The sequence below is a fragment of the Thermobia domestica genome, chromosome 13 (genome assembly GCF_964235325.1).
Source record: "Thermobia domestica chromosome 13, izTheDome1.hap1.1, whole genome shotgun sequence".
Classification (NCBI taxonomy): domain Eukaryota; kingdom Metazoa; phylum Arthropoda; class Insecta; order Zygentoma; family Lepismatidae; genus Thermobia; species Thermobia domestica.
In genome coordinates, this window is record NC_137466.1 from 71,363,906 (window position 1) to 71,385,444 (window position 21,539).

Genomic DNA, 21,539 nt, shown 5'->3' on the forward strand with positions numbered 1-21,539 from the left:
TATTTATATTACATATTCACAGAAATAAGTTTGTTTCGCCTTGATGTTATTATGCAACAGCGGGGTTATGCCGGAAGAACTCCCATAAGCTTAAAGAAGTGCGGTCAGTAAATTTCTTAAGTTGAGAATCTCCCGCCCTAGCCATTGGGAAAATCCCGTCATTACTTGAAATGTAAGACAATAACGGGAAAATTCTGTTATTGCTTTGCATGTAAAATTTAAAGGTCAACGTACCATAATCAGTACGCTAAAACTGAGGTATTAAATTACAAATTTAGTACCGGTACGTAGATATCATTGAAAGTCCAATCCAAACTAATGTTGGAAGCTACGTAGGCCATCGATAAATTTTGCCAATTTCTATCAATATATTTAAGCAAAATTGGCTTCTTTATAAAACAACACGCATTTAGGCATGCAGAAATATACAATTTGGTTTGTTTCGTATATTTAGACTTAACATCCTTACGAAATACCGAGGTTATCAAGGAGAAGACTTTCGCTTAAACTGACATCCGAACCGCTACTTGGGTTACGCATGAAAGAAGGGTTGTGGTTCGACCGAGAATTGAACATGGGACACCTTGATTAAAAGGTGAAAGGGAAATAAAACTATTGCAGGTGGTTTGATATCTGGAAACGTCACCATGAAGTTCACACGATTCGCATTTTTCATTCTTTTTATTTTTGTGGTTTAAACCAGTTATTAAAAAAAAAAAGTTGGTGTTAACCAGCCAACCCTAAAAGTAAACACTTCTTTTTAAAGAATGCACAAATAACTAGCAAAATAGTATGTAGTATTTTTACTTCAAAATATTCCATACCCTCTTTTTGAAACAAAATAAAATTAAAATAAAACATAAGAGAAATACTTAGATTTATATGATACACTTAAAGGCTGAACATCTAGAGCTTTTGGTTCTGTATATTCTTGAAATTCTACAGTTACGTTTTATAGAACCACCATCACAGTTTACCCAATCCTCAAGTTTTCTGAATTTTTAACAAGAGGGATTCAACATATCATTACGGAACTCCCCCCCCCCCCCAAAAAAAAAGACTACGGAATATATTTAAGTTAAGCTAAATACAACTGCACAACAAACATGACTGAGTGATTAGCTTTTGAGCTTCTATCGGGAAGTCCGGGATTCAACCAGCGTTCGACCATTCTGACAAAGCTTTTCTTCATTCCATCTGTGAATGTAGAAATAGTGCGTGTACTGTGAGTTGGGCGACTTCCTTCTTTATTGTTTTTAAATCGTTATTATTACTAATTACCAGCAGTGACGGTTTTGCGAAGGTTAGGGGGGCGGTCTTTCGGACTGAAGCCCGTTCCCCAAAGTTACGGAATGTCTGCAACAAACGAAATATCTATTATTTATGCCTTTATTCATAAACTTTAAGCTCCCGTCAAATAAAAATTACGAATGTTTAAAAAAACTAAACATTAGTAAGAAACCCTTCCCAAAATACTTTTCTAAATCCGCCACTGATTCTCAGTATAAAATGATTTTTAAAGTTGTATCCGGAAGATTATTGCTAAACATATAAACGAAGCGAAATATTAGTTATGCCTGTACTCATAAACTTCAAGCACTTCCCAAATAAAATTAGGACTTTTTAGGAAACGAAACAATCAGAAAAACCCCTCCTAAAGTACTTTTCTAAATCCGCTACTGATTATTTGTATAAATTGGTATTCAAGGTTGTGTCCGGAAAATTAATGCTAAATCACTTCACACCTACAGTATAACAGAAATGTGGAAGTACGGTTTGACGGATATATTGAAAAACGTACGCTTTGACGGATAAATAGAAAAACGGGCAAGTTTAACTTTTGCGCTAGAAGCTAGAGTACTAAAAGCTCTTAGAAATGAAACACGGATGACAAACTAGAGAAGAAAAAAGATGTCGATAACTCAAAAGTTAAAATAAAGTTAAATAGCCTCTAAAATTACCCTCAAATACTACATTCTTCATGTTAGCTTTAATTCGTAAAACATGTGCTCCATCCATCTTGATAGTGAATTTCAGAGCGAAATATGACATTCAGGTCATGGAATTCTTATCTAACTATAGAATATACTATAAGAAAGCTATTTAGATAGAAAAATCATGAAGTTGAAAAAAGCCAAAATTTCCAAAATTCTCGTTTTTTCCCAAAAAAGCCGGCTTTTTATGTGAAAAAAAACCATCCATTCAAAAAAGCCGGCTTTTTTGCATCTCTAGAGGTAGAGAGGTAAATTTGGAGAAGGAATGATAAATTTCAGGGGTCATAGCCATTCTTTTGCGGTACTATCATCCCTCGCATTATTACGTCATTCTGAAGAAACATGTCGCTTGATTGTTTTCATTAGGCATTGCTAAGGAATTTTCCAAGTCCGATAACTTAGTTAATATTGTGTACACAAAAGGAAGAATTGTTCCATATGCTCTTATTTTAAATTAACATTTTAAAAAAAAGAGAGAGAGAGGAAATCATCATTCTAATGATTCGTTTCCCCACGATATACCACAAAATTGAAAAGTGCTTAATTGCAAATTTAAGGGACATTCCATTTTTTAAAAATAATTAATCTTCTAATTTTATTTTTGTATGCAAACATTTGTATTTTAGTGGAAATCCCCATTGTCTTTTATTTCTTCGTGTGAGATCTAACCAAAGCTTTTTTCGTGAAATTTACTCATTGGTCTTCAATATTTAAAAATTCCAGCTTACAAAATAAGAGTTCCATTGAAATTTGAAATTTGAAAATACATCTAAAATTTCTCCCATGTTTTACGTATAAGGACGATTATCTCCTAACAGTACTATTCCTGTTTATTATCTGGCAACATTTTCGATCTGATCCTGCAACCATCGGCTGCTAGGATGCAAGAAGGGGGCGGGGCTAGTAAGTAGCAAATACTATGTTGATTGTGTGTAGGCACAAGTAACGGAAGTGACAAGTTCGAAGATAGTGTCGCTCTACATTACCAGTGTACAAGTGATAGTTTCATTCTCTTAGTGTCCTCCAAACTCAAGTTTGGTGTGTGTAATATTTGTAGTGAAGTGTTTATCTCCAAATAATCTCGTGACATTAGTGAACAATTACCCCGCCTCATGGCGGAGGTATCGGGAGGTGCTTCCCCTCCCCCCTCGATAGTGACTGTACCAATTAGTCCTAGCGGTAACGAGGTGCACATGGACGAGACTATTCCAATAGCTACCGAAGTCACGGTTAATTCCACCCCGGCGATTAATTTATACTCACCTCATCATGCACCACCATTTGTGGTTCATGTTGTACCAGCCTCTACTTCCGACAATAATGCAACTACGGTGCGTAAACACCCGCAAGTTCTCGGTAAAATACTTTTCCAAACGAAAGTGACGGGAGTTAAATCGTTTCAACCCACTGGGAAAAACCTTATTAAGATCGAATTTCATACTGGCCAACAGGCGAATGAGTTCCTCCAGCATGAACTCCTCAAAACCCATGGATGGTCGGCCTTCATTCCTTATTACACAACCCGCTCTGTGGGCATTATCCACGGTGTATACCCGGAGTTTTCAGAAGAAGAAATACAAGACAATCTAGTGTGTAGAGCACAAGTGATACACGTCAGACGCATCAAAAAGCGAGTGGATTCGGACATCCGGGCTACTCACTCCGTAGTAATAACTTTTGACTCCCAACGTCTTCCGGATTTTTGTTCATTGTATCATTCAGGACATACCATACACACATATGTACCGGCAGTTAAACAATGCAGAGAGGGATGTTACCGTCTTGGCCACCTACAGAGGGCGTGCAGATCAAAACAAAAACTTTGTTACCGTTGCGGAGCTCCTCATGACCCCAATGCATGTACGCAAGATCCCAAATGTATTAATTGTGGGATGGGACATATGGCCACTGATCCACAGTGCCCAGAACGGAAACGCCATCAACGCATCAATCAACTTATGGCGACAGAGAAAATTACATATAACGAAGCCCAAAAACTTATTCCCTCGACCAAACCATCTTCTCCTAAAACCTCCTCTAACCCGGTCAACAATTCCTCTTCTCCCTCTCACACACCGGATCTACCCTATATTTTCAAGGGCCCCTCCACGTCAGCCAATTCCTTCCAACCCCCACCCTCCCGCTTCACTCCACCCACTCCCTCATCAACACATCGAATTCCTACTCGGCCTGTGGGAAGAACGCAGGACCAAAGCAAAAAACGCAGAGCGCCTAGGCAAGATGAAGAGAAGGGGTCGTCAGAAGAGACAATACACTCGTGGTTTCCAGGATCGTTAAACAGTAAACAACGTAGGACTCAGGAAGACTTAAATGAACAATCAGGAGAGCGCATACACATACATCGCCGTAGGACGTCGAGCCATTCGAGGAACTCCGCTGAAACCGAGACATCTAAAGACTCATTAAACAATCTTCTACACAACTTATTGGCTAGTATCGAAAAATACGCTGCTATCAATTATGGTATTCAATCCTCAACGCAACCCACAGAAGAATCTCCGCTCTATAAACTCTTACGCGAATACTTCCGAACCCTAGAGAATGGTCATTAATTCCGCCTTCAAAATTTTACAATGGAACTGCAGACAACTCAGAGGAAAGGAACCATTTCTCTGGCATCTATGCCGTATCTTCACTCCCACTATACTCCTTTTACAAGAAACATGGACTTCTTTAGACTATGCTCCAAGGATTCCTGATTACAGATTGTACAAGCAGCATAGAATAGACGGTTATGGAGGAGTAGCTGTTGGTTTCCATAAACAGATTCCTAATGAGGAAATCCAACTGATAGATCTCCAACATCCTCTGTTGCAACCGCCAATACAAGCACAAGGTTTCCGATACAAACAGTTACATATTCTAAACGTATATTCTCCACCTAACCAGGAAATTCCGACGACTCTCTGGATATACTTCTTTACGCAATGTAGGCCACCATGTATCATCGCAGGCGACCCGAATACTAAAAGTGTACTATGGGGATCATCGAGAAACAATAGGGCGGCGGACCACCTAATTGAGGCTCTGGAAGGACAATCATTATTAATAGCAAATGATGGAACGGCTACTCGCCTACCCAATTTGAATTCACCTCCATCTGCACCTGACATAACTTTGCTTAGTGTAGACATCTACCTTCAACACACCTGGCAAGTGTACGGCTACACGGGAGGCAGCGACCACTATCCTATAATCACCAACTTGGCACATCTGCAAGGAGCCCGATCACCATCTCAACCCGGCTACGCCTTTACTCCGATGCCCCATGTCAACAATATTTATGACAAGGAACACTATCAGGTATATATAGACCACGCAATCACTTCTTTGCAGCCTACGGACGAAATCAATTCAATACAACACTTGACGGATTCCATCGTCGCTGGAGCTCATCAGGCAGAACGAAGCAGGGAACCCCGAAGAGAAAGACTTAGACGTTATAAATATCCATGGTGGGACACTTATTGCCAAAAATTACTGAACAATAGTAAAAAGGCTCAAAAACAATATTTCCATGATAGAACTCCGGAAACATACTTTCTCTCAAAACAGGCACAGGCTAAACTTAAACAATATATACAAAGATGTCGTAAATCACATTGGCAACAGTTTTGCAACACTCTCCAAGCAGGAACCAGCGCAAACTCAATCTGGAAATTCATAAGGAACAATTTGTCATCACACCCTATACAGGCAGCGTCACAGCTCAACCCCTCCTGGTTAGAGGAATTTCACTGCAATTTAACGGCCCCAACAGCCTTGTCTTCAAGAACAGCATTGTGGTCAACCCTTCCTACTACATCACTATCGCCTTCTCTCGCAACCATATACTCTGAAGAATTTGCAGAAGCCTTATCGGCGGGAAGACACACGAGCCCGGGAGCAGACCGGATCACCTATCAGCACCTGCAAGATCTTCCAGCCTCTGGTCAACAACTACTAAAGCAGTGCTATCAATATGTATGGTCTACGGGACATATACCGCCCAATTGGAAATATCACTTAGTAATACCGATTCTTAAACCGAAAAAACCAGTGGGTCACGCCAACAGTTATAGACCTATTACCCTGCTCCCCTGCCTCAGTAAAGTGCTGGAAAAAATTATATTACGGAAAATGGAATGGTACCTTGAATACCATAATATTCTTCCACCTACAATTATAGGAGCTCGTAAAGGTAAGGCTACGCACGATGCGCTCTCCACCTTTCTCATCGACATCTGGCAAGCCTTTCAACATCGACAATATGTAGTGGCTCTTAAATTGGACTTTGACAGAGCATATGATATGATCAACCTAGATAGACTGGTGCAGCATCTCTCAGAAGCAAAAATACCATCTCAATTTATCAGGTATGTACACAATTGGCTGGTTAATAGACAGATTAGTATAAAATATCAAGGGAAAATCTCTGACCCGCGCATCACCTCTCAAGGACTACCTCAAGGCTCATGTCTCAGTCCGCTTCTATTCAATCTTTACATACTAGACTTTCACCTAGCATTGAGACAACATGTCAGAATCCTGAGTTATTTCGATGATCACTTATTATATGTGCGCAGCTCATCTTTAATTGAAGCCAAACACAAACTTCAAGCCGCTCTACTATACATCCAACATTGGAACTTAAACAACGGTATGCACGTCAACTGGGAGAAAACTACCTATACCATTTTCACCAGGAAACGACAAGTAGGAAACTTTCAACTGCAAATAGACAACCACATACTGACACATCAACCACAGCTGCCTTACTTAGGAATTCACTTTGACTCCCGTCTATCTTGGAAGCCTCAATTAGCATCCCTTCAGGTCAAGATTCAACCTTACATCAATATCATAAGAAGTGTTAGCAACAAAAAGTGGGGGACGGACATAGGACCACTCCTTCGAATATCACATCAATGTATAGAATCCATATTGAATTATGGCGGTTACCTCCTATCTCCGATTCCAGCAAGACTCAGTACTATCCCTCTCCAACTTCAAGCTCTTACTCACCGCACGATATTCTCATTACCGCAATCTGCACCGACAAATGCTCTCTTAGAAGCAGCAGGTACAATACCGTACCAGATACAAACACAGTACACGGCTGCCCGATACATCATGAGCAGATTAGGAACTTCTTCATCTACAGTTATTCCGAAACTGGAACTGCTATATACACAAAATCGAACCGGTTCTTTACCGTATCGCCACAGACTTCCCTGGCTGTATCAGGCTTATGTTAACCTCCGCCGTTGGACACATGTTATCTATCGCAATCCTCGCCTGCCATGTTATAATAGTCAGTATACTACCACACTTCAATCAGTGAAACTGGAATTTCCAATCACCACTACCAAAAGAACGAATCTCTTATGTCCGCGAAGCGTGGCGCCGAGATGGGAAAATTATATGGAGCAACATCATCATTTCCGCACTCTGATCTATACAGATGCTTCCAAACGAACGCAAGGAAGACTGGAATATACAGGAGTGGGCATATACGTACCCCACACAGCTCAGTTTATAATTCAACGATTACCAAATCAAATGTCTATATTTCACGCAGAACTATGGGCTATTCGCACAGGATTAAGACATGCAATTCAGAATAAATATCGTTCCTTCGGCATCTGTAGTGATAGCCTTAGTGCCTTACAAAGTTTACATACAACGGCTTTATCGAATCGAGTATCATGGATTCATAGTAATATTAAACAACAACTTTCGATTCTTAGGGAAAGAGGTCAATCTGTCACCTTTTTCTACAGTCCAGCACATCTCGATATACCTGGCAACACTGTTTCCGACATATTGGCAAAAACCGGAACACAGGAAGATCATATCATCAACATCCCTCTTCCATCACAGAGTCTACACGCTTTACTTCAGCATCAAAGACAAGAAAACTGGAGACGCTACCAAGAGCAAACAAGACATGGTAAAGGTAAACACTTCTGGAATATATTTCCAAGTCCTACGACCAAAAAGTGGATTTCACCCGAAGGTTGGACGAGGAGACACGTCTGTTTACTTTTTAGGTTATATCTAGGCATAGCCCAAACGCCCTATCGTTTATATCAGCAAGGATACCGCAATACTCCTTCCTGTTACTGTGGAGCTTCAGAAGGAAGTCTATCCCATCTCATCTTTCAGTGTAAGTTAACTCCTGCTTATCGTAATATCCTTTACATGGTTCTGTACCGGTACCACAACACAACACCAGTGAATGTGTCGTTTATCTTAGCGCATAATATACGCACCGTAGTTTATCATCTGCTCCAATACATAATAGTGAACAACATTTCGCTCTAACAATACCTTTCACTACAATTCAGTGAACATATTTAACAAGATCCGTTCATCTTAGTGGACCGTATAAAGTGCACCAATACCGTCACAATCCTCAGTTTATAAACTGTCCAAAGGTGAAAGCCGGGGCAAGAAAGCAACAAGAACAAGTACTATGTTGATAGTTTAGTTTCTGCAATTATCGCAACGAAAATACGAAACATGTAAATAACAATATCCTAAAATCTTAAAGGCTGTAAAATGTGGGAGCTGTGAAACACTTTTTTTTTTTTTTTTTTTTTTTTTCGATTCAGTCGGGAGAAAGACGACATGGAGAGCAAGCAAAAAGGCTTCCAAGGAACAATTTGGAGTGTAGGTTAGTGTACAACTGCAAAAGCTCAACACGAAACAAACATGTTATCTCTTGGAATGTGGTTTGCTGTTCGTAGTTATGGATGGCATTTAGATTTTCCCCAAATCTATCGACGGCTCCGGAGCAGGTACTGTGCTACACTCAGCTGTGTTGAACATAATTTATGAGTATGCCTACCGTTGCTGACGCGCCTGTTCCTTACAAACGCTCGGACTGCATTGCTACGCTCCTAATCCGACTCGAGTAGATAGCAAAGCTCCCTCGTGGCTAAGTGATTAGCGTACGCGCCTAGCCGTGGGAGACCAGGGTTCGATTCCTGACTGGAGCTCATATGGTTCGGGTCCCACATTAAGCTGTAGATTCACATCTCGTATAGCCTCGCTGCTGGAAGGGACACTAAACTAAAAAGAATCAAATCGATTAGAAAGGCATTCGTGCTTTCTTAGTGGCACCTAACACAGATTGGTTCATGTTTTAAGCATTGTAGTTTTATGCCATTTATCCACACTGTGTTTATACTCATAATTATATATCACAGTTACAAATAACGAACCGTAATCACTACCGAGGAATTGGGGGGAAGAGCTAAATAATACCCATAGCTGGGATCATATATTAAATATCACACTTCTTTCCAAAATCTATTGAATATATTTTGGTGCAGTACTTTTTTATGAGACTAGATTGTAAAGTTAAAAGAATAAATGTCGCAACTTATTTCAAAAGGGGATTGTATAAATAATCGAAATATAAGAATCTTACCTGTAGCATCTCTAATAATGTTGAAAAATACTTAAATTAAACTGTATGTTGTTACCCACGTAATAGTCCATGGTTAACTGAATTCCTATGTCAGTGTAATGTGTAAAGTCATACTCTATAATGATAAAGCTGTCTGAGAGGTACAGCATTCAGTAACATGAGGAACGCATTGTGTTTCCGCTATCCTCGCTCATGCGCTTGCTTCGTTTGGACGTACCCCTGTCGGCCCGCCAGCTTCGCTCTGTCTGATTCGGTCAGAATTCACTTGCTTTTAGTGCCTACCTAGCATACGTTAGGTTGTGGTTTTAGCACTACGTAGTTTGTATGGATGTCGGCATGCTATTTACACACGAAACTGTTTAGTCCTTGTAAAGTGAATCTGCACCCAGGAATGCAATTCCTGCCATAAGAAACAATTTGGAAGGTAGTAGGAATTAATTTTCTGGGTTCATTGGAACAGACGGTTCTAGCAAACAGAAAATTTATAGTTAAAATACGATGTGAAACTTTTTTGTGAATGAATGAGTGTGTGAATGTGAGTAATTACTGTCAGCGCACAAAATATTGAAATGAATTTTGAGCGATAGTTAAAGTATTATATGTGTAAGTGTGCCCTTCACTATCGTCGTTTATGCATATACCTCCCGTCGCTGACGCGCCTGCTCTGGCTCGGCTAGATAGCATTCGTTGTTATTAGTCGCCACCTAGCACAAGTTGGTTAGTATTTTATGCCCTAGTTTTTATACCTTACGTCCACATTGAATACTGAGCTCCTCATTAGTGCATGTTCTGCTAAAAGGAGTACAAAGCTCTAACTTAACCTGAACATGTAAGAAATGTGTCAAAATTTCCTCCCATGAAAATATTACATAAATCATGTCTACTATGGTCCCATGAAATAGGGCTGTACGTATATTTTTTGTTGTTCATTTGTGGAAATATTATGGTAGAATTAGATAAACGAAAATTTATGGTAGTTAACATATTTGTAAATTAAGAAATTCGAATAATTGTGTAGTAAATATGTGGCAGGACCGGCCTTAGGTGATGCGGGGCCCCAGGTTTACAACTAACTTGCACCAAGGTCTGTAGAACCAATGTATATATATATATATATATATATATATATATATATATATATATATATATATATATATATAATGCTCTCCCTGCTGGCTTAGTGATTATACTCATTTTCCTTTATAACGTTTTTCCATCTGCAACATGTTCTGCTGAAAACACTCACCCTGTTCATTGCTTATAGCAGCTAATTTTTCAGAGAAATAACTAAAATGAAAATGCAGCTAGTGAATGATTTTAAAATACATATTCCACCCTTGTGCCTCGCAATTTTTCAAGAAGGTTCTGTACTAATATTTTATGGTTTTCTTCTCTTACAAGTAAACCTATGGATGTCAAAATCTAGTTTCTTGATCAAACTTAACAGTGAAGTGTGGAATATCAAGAGACAATTGCATGCAAAATTTCAAGTGCTTCCGTCCACAAAGACAACCACAGTGGCCAAAAGCCTGATTGATCAGAATAAGACATAACACTGTTCAAGTTTGAAAAGGACACCGTACCAAAAGCATTGCATTTCTTCGTCTGTTCGATTTGGGTGATTTTTGGATATGTTGTAGCTGAGGATCTCCCGGACAGTTATTTATATGTGGCCAACTCTCTATGACCAACCCTGTGACCTCCAGAGGTCACCAAAAGTTACACCATTACGTGGACTATCCTCATTTACCGTAACCCAGTAAACACACAACTATTTTATCTATGCCAAGTTTGAACCAGTTCTACCAACACCCGTTGTGTGACCTTTGGTGACTTCTGGAGGGCACAGGGTTGATCCTAGGGAATTGACGCCATATAAACAATTTCCTGGGAGGTCCTCAGCTACAACATATCCAAAAATCACCCAAATCGGACAGACGAGGAAATAATTGCACGCTTTATACGGTGTGACCTTTGGTGACCTCTGAAGGTCACGGGGTTGATCATAGAAAGTTGGTCCCATATAAACAATTGATCGGAGGCTCCTCAGCTACAACATATCTGAAAATCACCCAAATCGGACAGACGAGGAAATGCAATACTTTTTGTACAGTGTCCTTTCATTTTATTTGTAAAACAGGTAAAGGGATGAAAAACAAAAACACATTAACCAACACCGGAAGGAAGTAGATTTGGGGTTGTTCTATCATGGCCGCCATCTTGAAGTCGGCCATCTTGTATCTCGCTCAACTTTTTTAAATAGAAAGGGGGTCATGTAATACACTAAATTGAGTTGAAATTTTACGAGAAATACAATGGTGAAGGCTATGTTTCCCTAAGTTTATATTTGTAAGACATAATGGAATGTACATCGATATGAATCCGTTGGTTCAAAGATTTCTTGACAGCTGTATTTTTTTTAAAAGAATTCAAGTCAGGAAGACCTAAATACGCTAGTGAGAACGTAGGTAGCTACTAATGAAAGGTATAATCGGCTCGAAATCGTTATCGACTGCAGACAAAATCAAATGGTGATCGATCACAAACCTTAAGGAACTGATGGAAGATGGATGACATATTTCCATTGGACATATTTTCTCTCTCTCTCTCTCTCTCTCTCTCTCTCTCTCTCTATATATATATATATATATATATATATATATATATATATATATATATATATATATATATATATATATATATATATATATATATAGGCAGTGGCGTATTTAGGGGGCTGGCTATCAAGTCCCCTCGATATAAATTTGTTATATGCACAATTTCATTGGAATTTGTCGGCACCCAAAAGGAAAAATATAAGTACTTAATCACGTGTTGTGCATAGCCCTCCCAAAACACAATCCTACATGCGCCACTGTATACAGGTATATATGTATCCAACGGATTTTTCGCAGGAGAGTACAAAGTTTGTCCTCTGGTTTTGCATTTTTAATATAGCTATAAGAGAAAGGATATGCAAAGAAGTTGCACTGAGGTTGATTTATTTGATATCATCTCGGTATTCACGGTAGTATCACATGACATAATCAGTAAGAAAGCCAGGTGTTCCAAATAAAAGAAGTGTTCACCCATAATAATGATATATATCTTTACACAAACTCAAAGAAAATCATATTTTTACCGTATGTCCAGGGGTAAGGAAATTTGGGGGAGTATTAGACGTGTGTTGAGTGTTTACAAAATACTCCCTGGACATAATAGGCCTATCTATTTTTACAACAGAAGTTGTAGACGTATAAAAATAAGGAAACTGCTGCAGCATTAAATTCAGAAAATATTTACTTATGCCCGGAAACTTAAAAATGAAAAATGAAATGAAATCTTTAAGTTTTACGTCCCACGATATTGCCGGTTAGGCTAAATGAGACGGTGATTATGAGTAATGAATGAAATGGTGAATGAAGAAAGTGGGAGTAAACGGGAGAACCCCGAGGAAACCCACGCATATGGTGTTTATCCACCACAAAGTTCAGTTGGCGGGGGCTGGGATCGAACCCGGAACCCCAAGCACCAGAGGTGAACGCTCTACCACTGAGCCACCCCCCGGAAACTTAATACAAACTATTCATAATATAAGCTATTCGTTTACTTGTTAGGGTGAGCCCATACTCTCCCTTGTGGAGTCCATGGATGTACCTGTATTGTAATATATTGTTATATGTACTTAACAACCGAGAGTAGCAAGAGTCATCGTAACGGTACGATAACCACTCGGTCGAGCGCCCCGCGAGCAGAATGGCATGTATTAGGAGCAAATTAAGTCATAAGAACCACAACACACTTGCTTGCTCTGGGGCTTAGTGTACTGTTAAAACGGCACTGTAGTAGATTACACTGGATAGTAGAGTAGACGGTATTAGCGCGGGGCCCGATTGGGAGCAATCGGCTTAAGGCTGGCCCTGATATGTGGTATAGATATCGAATATATCTACCAGAAGAAATAAGTGAAATTTCAGTTCGGTACAAATTGAGAATAGGTTCATCAATAGAGAGTCATTACGTATACTTCCCTCTTTAATAAACGCGATTCTAGATGTTTTCAAGAATCTTAATGTATAGGTAATGTCCACTCCTTAGTGCTGGCTTAGTTTAGAAGGGAATCAATATGATGAGTAAGTGGTCAAAATTCCACTCAAACCTCCGAAAAGACTACAATTCACGTTTTACTAAGATGCGTTCACAAGGTAAGGATGCATTCAGAAATAGCGTCAATACCCGGCCCGCTATTTACTCCGATTTTTGTTTAAAATACTCCAAATTATTTCTCCTGCTTTGTTTTTGCGTACAAATAATACTGCAGAAATTAATATTTTTTCTATATACCTCGTGTGCTTCATTCATGATATGCTGAAAGAAACCTCTCATGGCTGTATGGTTAGCGTATGAGCCTTTGGCGTGAAAATCCCCAGTTAAAATCTTTGCGAAATATTTGTTTTGGGGGATTTAACGTTCCCCGATCATGCACCGAGGCGGGAAGGTTCTAGAGTGCTGCCGCGCTTATACAAGTGAAGGCGGGTTAGTAGTTAGGTTGATTCATTTCTTTGTCAAAAAGCTCAATATTCAATTCAAATACAGTGAGAGGAAGGGGAGAACCCCGACAAAGCCAACGCACATGGTGTTTGTCCATCACAAAGGCTTCTTGGCGAGTGCTGCGATCGAACCAGGAATTCTACGCCAAAAACTTAAAAGGTGAATATATGCAGTCTTTACTGGTCTAGTGGCTTGTGCGCATGCCTTGATGCACGAGGTTCCGGGCCTGATTCTCAGTGGAAGAGCTTTAAGCGCATTACGCTGATTCGGATACCAACTTAAAGTCTAAGTTTATGTCTCACATAGCCTTAGCTCTAAAATGTGGCGCTACGCTTGACTCAGAGACGTAAGCAGGGGGTGAATCCTGAAGGTCAGAACCTCCCCCAAGATCTCGGGTTTTCTGTAAATTTAGTCTAATTTTAGGGGTGATTTTACATATTTTAATATGATTTATACTGTTATTGAATTTGAATCGCTTCCGAAATAAATTACAACGTACCTGTCTGACTTGAATGAAGGAACAAACATTGAAAATAAACAATGTAGGAAAAGTTGAAGGTCTCCTTCTTGTCCGTAGGAGTAGCATTTCGTAATACTCTACCTCACCTTTGGTCTAGATTCAAAATAAAATTTGTTTAAAAGTTCATGTTCTTGTGCTCAAGAGTTCTGAAGATTTGGTAAAATTTCTTTGTCTCTCTCTAGTGTAGGGTACATGGGAAGTATTTATATACAAATTTTAAGGTTCTGCGTCTATTAAATCCTGATATTTGGATAACAAACAATATTTTAGCCCTCCCTTAATGGACACGTTTACAAAAATCCCGTCTTCATTGAGTGCATTTGTAAAAATTTTCAAGATTCTACGCTCAAGTTCTGATTACTGGCGAACAGAAAAAGAGAAAACAAAATCATTGAAGCCCCTTTGTTTCTTTGAGAGGCCGCATTGCGTACGCTTAATAGCTTGGGAGAGCTGTCGATGAGTAAATCTGTGATTGAGTCGATGGATTTACTTTTTGTTTATATAAGTAACGAATACTTCACTATCCAAAATATCTAACCAAGAAACTAAACGTTGAAGATTAAGTTTATATAATTGACATCACTCAAGTATCCAAATCATCTATCCAAAAAAACAAAATTTCAAGATTTTGAAAACATTTTTATTGTAACCAAGAAGAAAATATGAAAAATCAAGATTTATTTTCCCAGTGTAATTTTTCGCTTATGATCAATCACACTTGAAACCATTCCCCGTTATTTAAAGAATATGTTCAATTGCAATGCTAAATACAGTAGATATACTGTCTTGAGAAAAAGTATGCGCAACACTACGTCGTGTTTCTATAAATGCCAAAACTGTTTCAGTGATTACTATCACCTTCCTTATTTGGTGAAGAGGGTAAAGATGGCACAATGGTAGAGCGATCACTTTGATGGTACGTGTTGTTGTAAGTTCGTTGGTTTGATCCCAGACCTGTTGAATTTGTGGTTGGACAATATCTTATCCGTGGGTTTTCTCTGGGTTATCCCATTTCCTCCCATTCTCATTTCACTTTATTTCATAGTCATTCACTTTCAGTAATCATCCATCTTTAGTACATAACCGTAGGACGTTAAATTAAAGATATCTTTTAATTTTTTTCTCTTCCCTCAATTAACAAATCTTCATCCAAAATAAAATGCTTCTCAGATCCCAATTCATATACCATTATGATCATGTTAATTACGGATTATGGTCACTGACCTCCTGTTTGTTCACTAGAGTTGAAAAGGTATTCTGTTTTCTTTTCCTTCATACACACTAATTGTAAATATCTGACTTGAGATGACTATAAGTACCGTAAACCTTTAGCAAAGTATTATGTACAAAGCATTGTAAAATAATAATAATAATAATAAGTTGTTTACACTTTTTACAGAATAACCACAGACTTGGGGTAATACATGCCATGGGCTAATATTAAAGTAACTAACTCACTCTATAGCCTATGGAACCCAAGAGTTAAATTCTGCGTTCATAAAAGCTCTCCATTGACTTCTATCCTTGGCCAACTTGATCCAGTTTCTACTTTGTATTCCTATTTCTGTGAGATACATATTAATATTGTCCTCCCACCTATGCCTAGGTATTCCTAATGGTCGTTTTCCGATTGGACTTCCAGTTAAAATTTTGAAAGCGTTCTTACTTTCTTCCATTCTGGCTACATGACCTGTACACCGGAGTCTCCTAGACTTGATGACCCTAACAATGTTTGGTAAACGATATAAATTATGTAGTTTCTCGTCATGAAGTTTCCACCATTCCCCATTCCCATTCCTCTTGGGTCCGAATATTCGTCTCATGTGCTTGTTCTGAAACACTTTCAGTATACGTTCATCCCTCAGAGTAAGCGACCATGTTTCTGAATCATACAGGATAACAGGTATAATTATCGTTTTATATATTTTAAGCTTCAAATTCCTCAACAGAATTCGCGACGACAAGATATTTTGAACTGAATAATAACATGAATTCCCTGCTTTCAGTCGACATTTAATTTCTCTGGAATATGGTTTTGGTCTGTTACATGGGCTAATATTGCCATGTCTAATCGTGAATTTGCCGAATTTAGTAACTTACTGGATTTTTTTTTAATTTTAAGCGTGGGAATTTTACATACATGATGGCTTCGTGTGCTGTATAATTGGTTTTCATAGTCGATATTTTATTATCAATGTTGTGAATAATTATATTATTATAAAGTATTACTAATGTAAAGTTTTATGCACTTGCTGTATTTTACATGATAGCTTAAATATACTTACAATTATTATAAAATACGAACTTATTGAAATCATCAAGACACATCTTTGATTCTTAAGCTGCTAATATCTTCATAATGCTGCGATTGTATATTCTAGTTGCGGTCAGGAATTTGAATACTACACCTTACATCAATTGTGGAGCGCAGTTGGCATTTAAAAAATAAATAAATAAAAAGAATCAAACCGTAAAATTTAACCTAGATCTCTAATTTCCAACAACCCAAGTAATTAAGTAATTCTATGAAAGCTGAAAGTGTATGTAAAGGGAGAGAACTGAATAAGCAGTTAGTGTACAAAGTAATCATTGCGTAAATGTATGTATATATATATATATATATATATATATATATATATATATATATATATATATATATATATATATATATATATATATATATTTAGAAGAAATAAAATTTAAGTTGCCATTACACAGTTAACAATGAAAACATTAATCTTGATGTTATTGGTTCTTTTCAGTTGTTATCAACACCATGAACAATTTCATAGAAATCTGAATTTGAAATAAAGGGAAGTCTACACAGATTCGTTCACCATGGGGACAAGAGCAGCAGCTTGTAAGTAGTTTATTACTATTATTAAATAACATCTCAAAAAGTTAGGCCTATTCTTAGTACAGCTTCGTAGTTACAAAATAAGAGGCAAGAATTTTTTAAATACTTGATTAGTTTTTAGATATATAGCAATTTTCGTGTTCTTGCAATAATTTTCAATTGCGGAAATAGTAATTTCTATTAATATCATAAGTATTTTGGATCATTGGCTATTCACATGCCGCACATTTAGGAGTTTAATTTTTCGCTAATCTGTCTTAACTTTATCTAGTAGTTGCCATTCCCCCCTCCCCTCTCCTCCCCTTTTCCTCTATCGTACCTTACATTGTCCAGACGTACGGACCAACCAGTGCGCGAAGAAATGGAAAAGTAGAGGTAAATTATGAGAATATAGAAGAAATCTTAGACAGAGAAAATGCACACATAATTGTGATGGAAAATTTTGACACTGTAATAGGGAAAGTATAGGATGGTAATGTCGTAGATAGCAGAATAGCAATACAATACTTCGTTGTTGCTGAATCACTAAAAGTCTCTAATACTATAATGTCCATACTGTGTTAGATACATCTCACCACCAGTCGTTCTTTCAAAAAAAATGTTCCGGAGGTCACACTTAGTATTCCGGGGGGCACTGTTGGTACTATTCTATTTATTATTATATTGTAGACGTATTATTTTAGTCTCCTCCGGGGGACCACTCTCAGAGCTCCGGAGGGACAGTGACCCCCCCAAAAAACAGGTCTGGAAAAAACACTGCTCACCACAACGACATTGCATATTCCAGAATTATACATTAGATGGTATACTAAACACTTATATTTCAATTGTTACAGGTGTTACACTCTTCACACAAATCCCTTGAAAGTACTTATCCAGCAACAATATTCCAGGCAAACAGTAATTCTATCATCAGAAACATTTTTGTTCCTTTTTATCCACCCACTGTTTTGTACTACCGAGCGAAGTAGGTCAAGTAGTAGAGCGTTGGCTTCGCTTTCGGGAGGTCATGGGTTCGATTCTCGCTGCCGACCATTCTGACTAAGGTTATCCAGGGTTTTCCTCAGTCTGACTGAAGAAAACCTAGCAAGCAAATGCCGGGATGGTACCTACTAAAGCAGGCCCTGGCCGATACCTTCTCAAAAATCCTTTCCGGTTATTGTTGTTATTAGATATCCAGTATAAAATGGCCTCTGAGGTGTATCTGGTGATTGTTAAATAAATAAATAAGCATTTGTCATCCTCACTGTGTGACACCTGTGTAGACATGTAGCTGCGAAAGTTCTCTATTCAATTCCAGCAACATTCAGAAAGTTAAGGGGAATAAAACAATTGTACTTCACTTCGTCAATCTTGATCACGAACATAGGGTAACTTTCTTTTGAAGGCTTTGAAGTAAAAAGATGTTGACAGTAAAAATTGTATAATCCAGATGAGCGCTCTTATATGAAATACACTAGTTAGATATTCAGTGTTTCCAACTCCAAATACTGTGTTTGCTTCTATTATGCTGTTGGTTATAGATGCCTTTGCTCTTATGCTGTCTCTTCAGTAGGAGTATCGAAGCATTCTTATGTCGGAATAACAGAACACAACATTAAAACCAGAATCGGGCCGCGGTGGCTCAGTGGTAGAGAGTTCACCTCTGGTGTTTGGGGTCCCGGGTTCAAACCCTGCTACCGCCAAGTGAACTTTGTGGTGGACAAATACCGTGTGCGTGGGTTTTCTCGGGGGTCTCCCGTTTCCTCCCACTTTCTTCATTCCACCATTTCCTTCATCTCTCATCATTACCGTCTCCTTTAGCCTAACCGGAATAACCGTGGGACGTAAAACTCAAAAATTTCATTTCATTTTTCATTTTTAAAACCAGAATCTATGTATACCTAAAGGACAGAAAGGAAATGTCTTTCTTATGCAAATCATGAAAATGATAGGATTCTATATTTTTAAAAAAAATGCACTTAAAGTGAAGTTTTCCAATTAAAACAAAACTCTGCCCAAGGGATTTATATATATATATGGATACAGTTATTTAATAACTTCAATTCATACAATAAAAATTAGCTTCAGTACTTGGAACACTGATTATCTAACTGTTAATTTCATGAAAAAACATTGAAATGGATTACAAAATGTTCGTTGCCCACCTTCCTGTAAAACCTAACCAGTCTCATAGTATCTTTGTAATCAAAGTTGATAATTTTCAACCGAAACGTTGAAGAATGCATATCTCGCAAAGAGAATACAAGTTTTTATTATTATTATTAAAGTTTTCTATAAATTGCTGGTCGTAAAGTCGTGTAATATCGATTCCATATATTTCCTGTTAGATCAATTTAATTGCGTTACATTACCTCTTTCATGGACACCTCATGATTTTATGACTAACAGTGTTAAGAAACAAGTTACTCTTTAAATACATTTTTTAAACAAAGACATGTCACTTAAAAGTCTTTTTTTATGTATTCTATTTAATACCTTTAATTGGTAACTTCCCAAACCATCCTTCCGCTTCAACGGATAGAGCTTTACTTTGTAAGCCCCATAAAAGCGATTTTTTCTTTACGACGAGATATAATGAAAGCATACTATCTATTGTTACAGTAGGATCTGAGCAATTGCTCGAGCATTATATGAGGTATTATACTCGCAGCATGGATTGAACACATGCACCTCAGCACGTTGAGCATAAGGCTGCTGAGTAGTTTAGCAGCATGGAGATTATTGAAACTAAACTAGTATTGATATTTGTGGAGTTATATGTGTAACAGTCATTCGTAAACATTCTTTTTAGGTTGCAATAGTTATGTTTTCAAAATTTAATGTTGACGCAAGTATGTAGAAAATGACTTTGATTGGTTGCAGGGGAAAGTCTGTCTTCAGTACCGAGCCTATATGAAATATAATTTACAGCTAGTAGAATCCGAAGCAGGAACTCGGGTTTTTATCTAAAGCTTTGTTTCGCCACCAGGAATTGAATAATGGACAACTCGCATGGAAAGCATGAACGGTTTGCCATTTTTCCAACCGCAGATACTAGAGCTTGAGTCCGAATTGATGAGGTACGAGGATGTATTAAAAAGTTCGTGCAGTCACCTAGAAGAAATCCACTCTGGAGAACTCTAACACTATGATGGTATTAGTCCTTCTCTACGTAGTCACCGTGCGTAGCGACATATTTTTGCCAGCGGTTCTTCACTTCCCGGAAGCCTATTTTGTAAAAGTCTGCAGTTTGGCTGGCTCAGAAATGACGTCATTCTGTCAAAATGTATCTAGTGTGGAATTGGCGTTTTGACTTGGATACCACCTCACAGGATGGGCTTTCGTCTCCTTAGACTTCTTCCATCTCTTCATGGATTTCTCCTGAAGATGGAGGAACTTAATGACACTCCGTGCCTCAGGCTTGTCAATCATCGCACCTTCAATGATTTACTTGCAAGAAAAGAAAGGAAGATTTGTTTGAACGAATCCAGAATTTGCATGGTTAACACAAAGACCTAAACTATAAAATGCATGTCCGAGGGGATTCGCAGTTCGTCACCTTCTAGGTGATTGCACGAACTTTTTGATACCCCCATCATATTGTTTGTCGTGGAAATAAGTATGCATGCAGAATTTAAAGTAAATTAGGCTGATATAAGTGAGTGAAAAATTGCAAAATTGACCAAACAGCCTAATATGGGAGATGCTACGTCGACGCTATAGAAGGGTTTAAGTATCTCATTTTCATTTCTAAATTTTTCTGTCTTGTGCTTATCAAAACTTAAATTCATTTTCCATTTTCTTTCTTCTTAACACGAAGATGAGAAGCCCACTGCATACATGGTTCGATGTTTTCGAGTCACAGATTATTTCACCATCCCATTTATCATTAATCTTAGTTTTTATTATGCGATATGAAAGACTTCCAGTAGAAAATCCCAATCAAAGATCTAAGTTCCTAGTTAAGAACTTTATAAGCACGATTTTAATAAAGGTAACTATATGTCCATTGCATATTGTGTACGGAACTTAAAATAAAATCTGAGAACTGAGTTCATTTGGATGTTTAAAATTTGTACTGTAATTTTGTATATACTGCACTGGTAAGTTCAGAACACCGAAGACAATCCATAAGAAAACAGAAAATGCATTCCTTGCTTACGAAGTAAATTTTTCTTTCACAAAACTACTGCGGCA

The 21,539-nt window shown here is 38.0% G+C and overlaps 1 protein-coding gene across 14 annotated transcripts in view; it reads left to right on the forward strand.

Moving 5' to 3' along the window:
- Positions 1 to 2,878: 2,878 nt before the first annotated feature.
- unc79 (UNC-79 domain-containing protein) overlaps positions 2,879 to 21,539 on the forward strand; it is a 272,091-nt gene continuing 253,430 nt past the window's right edge. For 5 of the 14 annotated variants that reach the window (XR_014127995.1, XM_081735886.1, XM_081735894.1 and 2 more), the window contains exons 1-2: positions 7,797 to 8,163; positions 17,266 to 17,363. Coding sequence is in view for 13 of the 14 variants with exons in the window: in XM_081735886.1 (XP_081592012.1) it covers positions 17,342 to 17,363 (22 nt within the window). In the remaining variant the exon portion in view is untranslated. The other 9 variants (XM_081735895.1, XM_081735896.1, XM_081735897.1 and 6 more) reach the window with 6 other exon arrangements.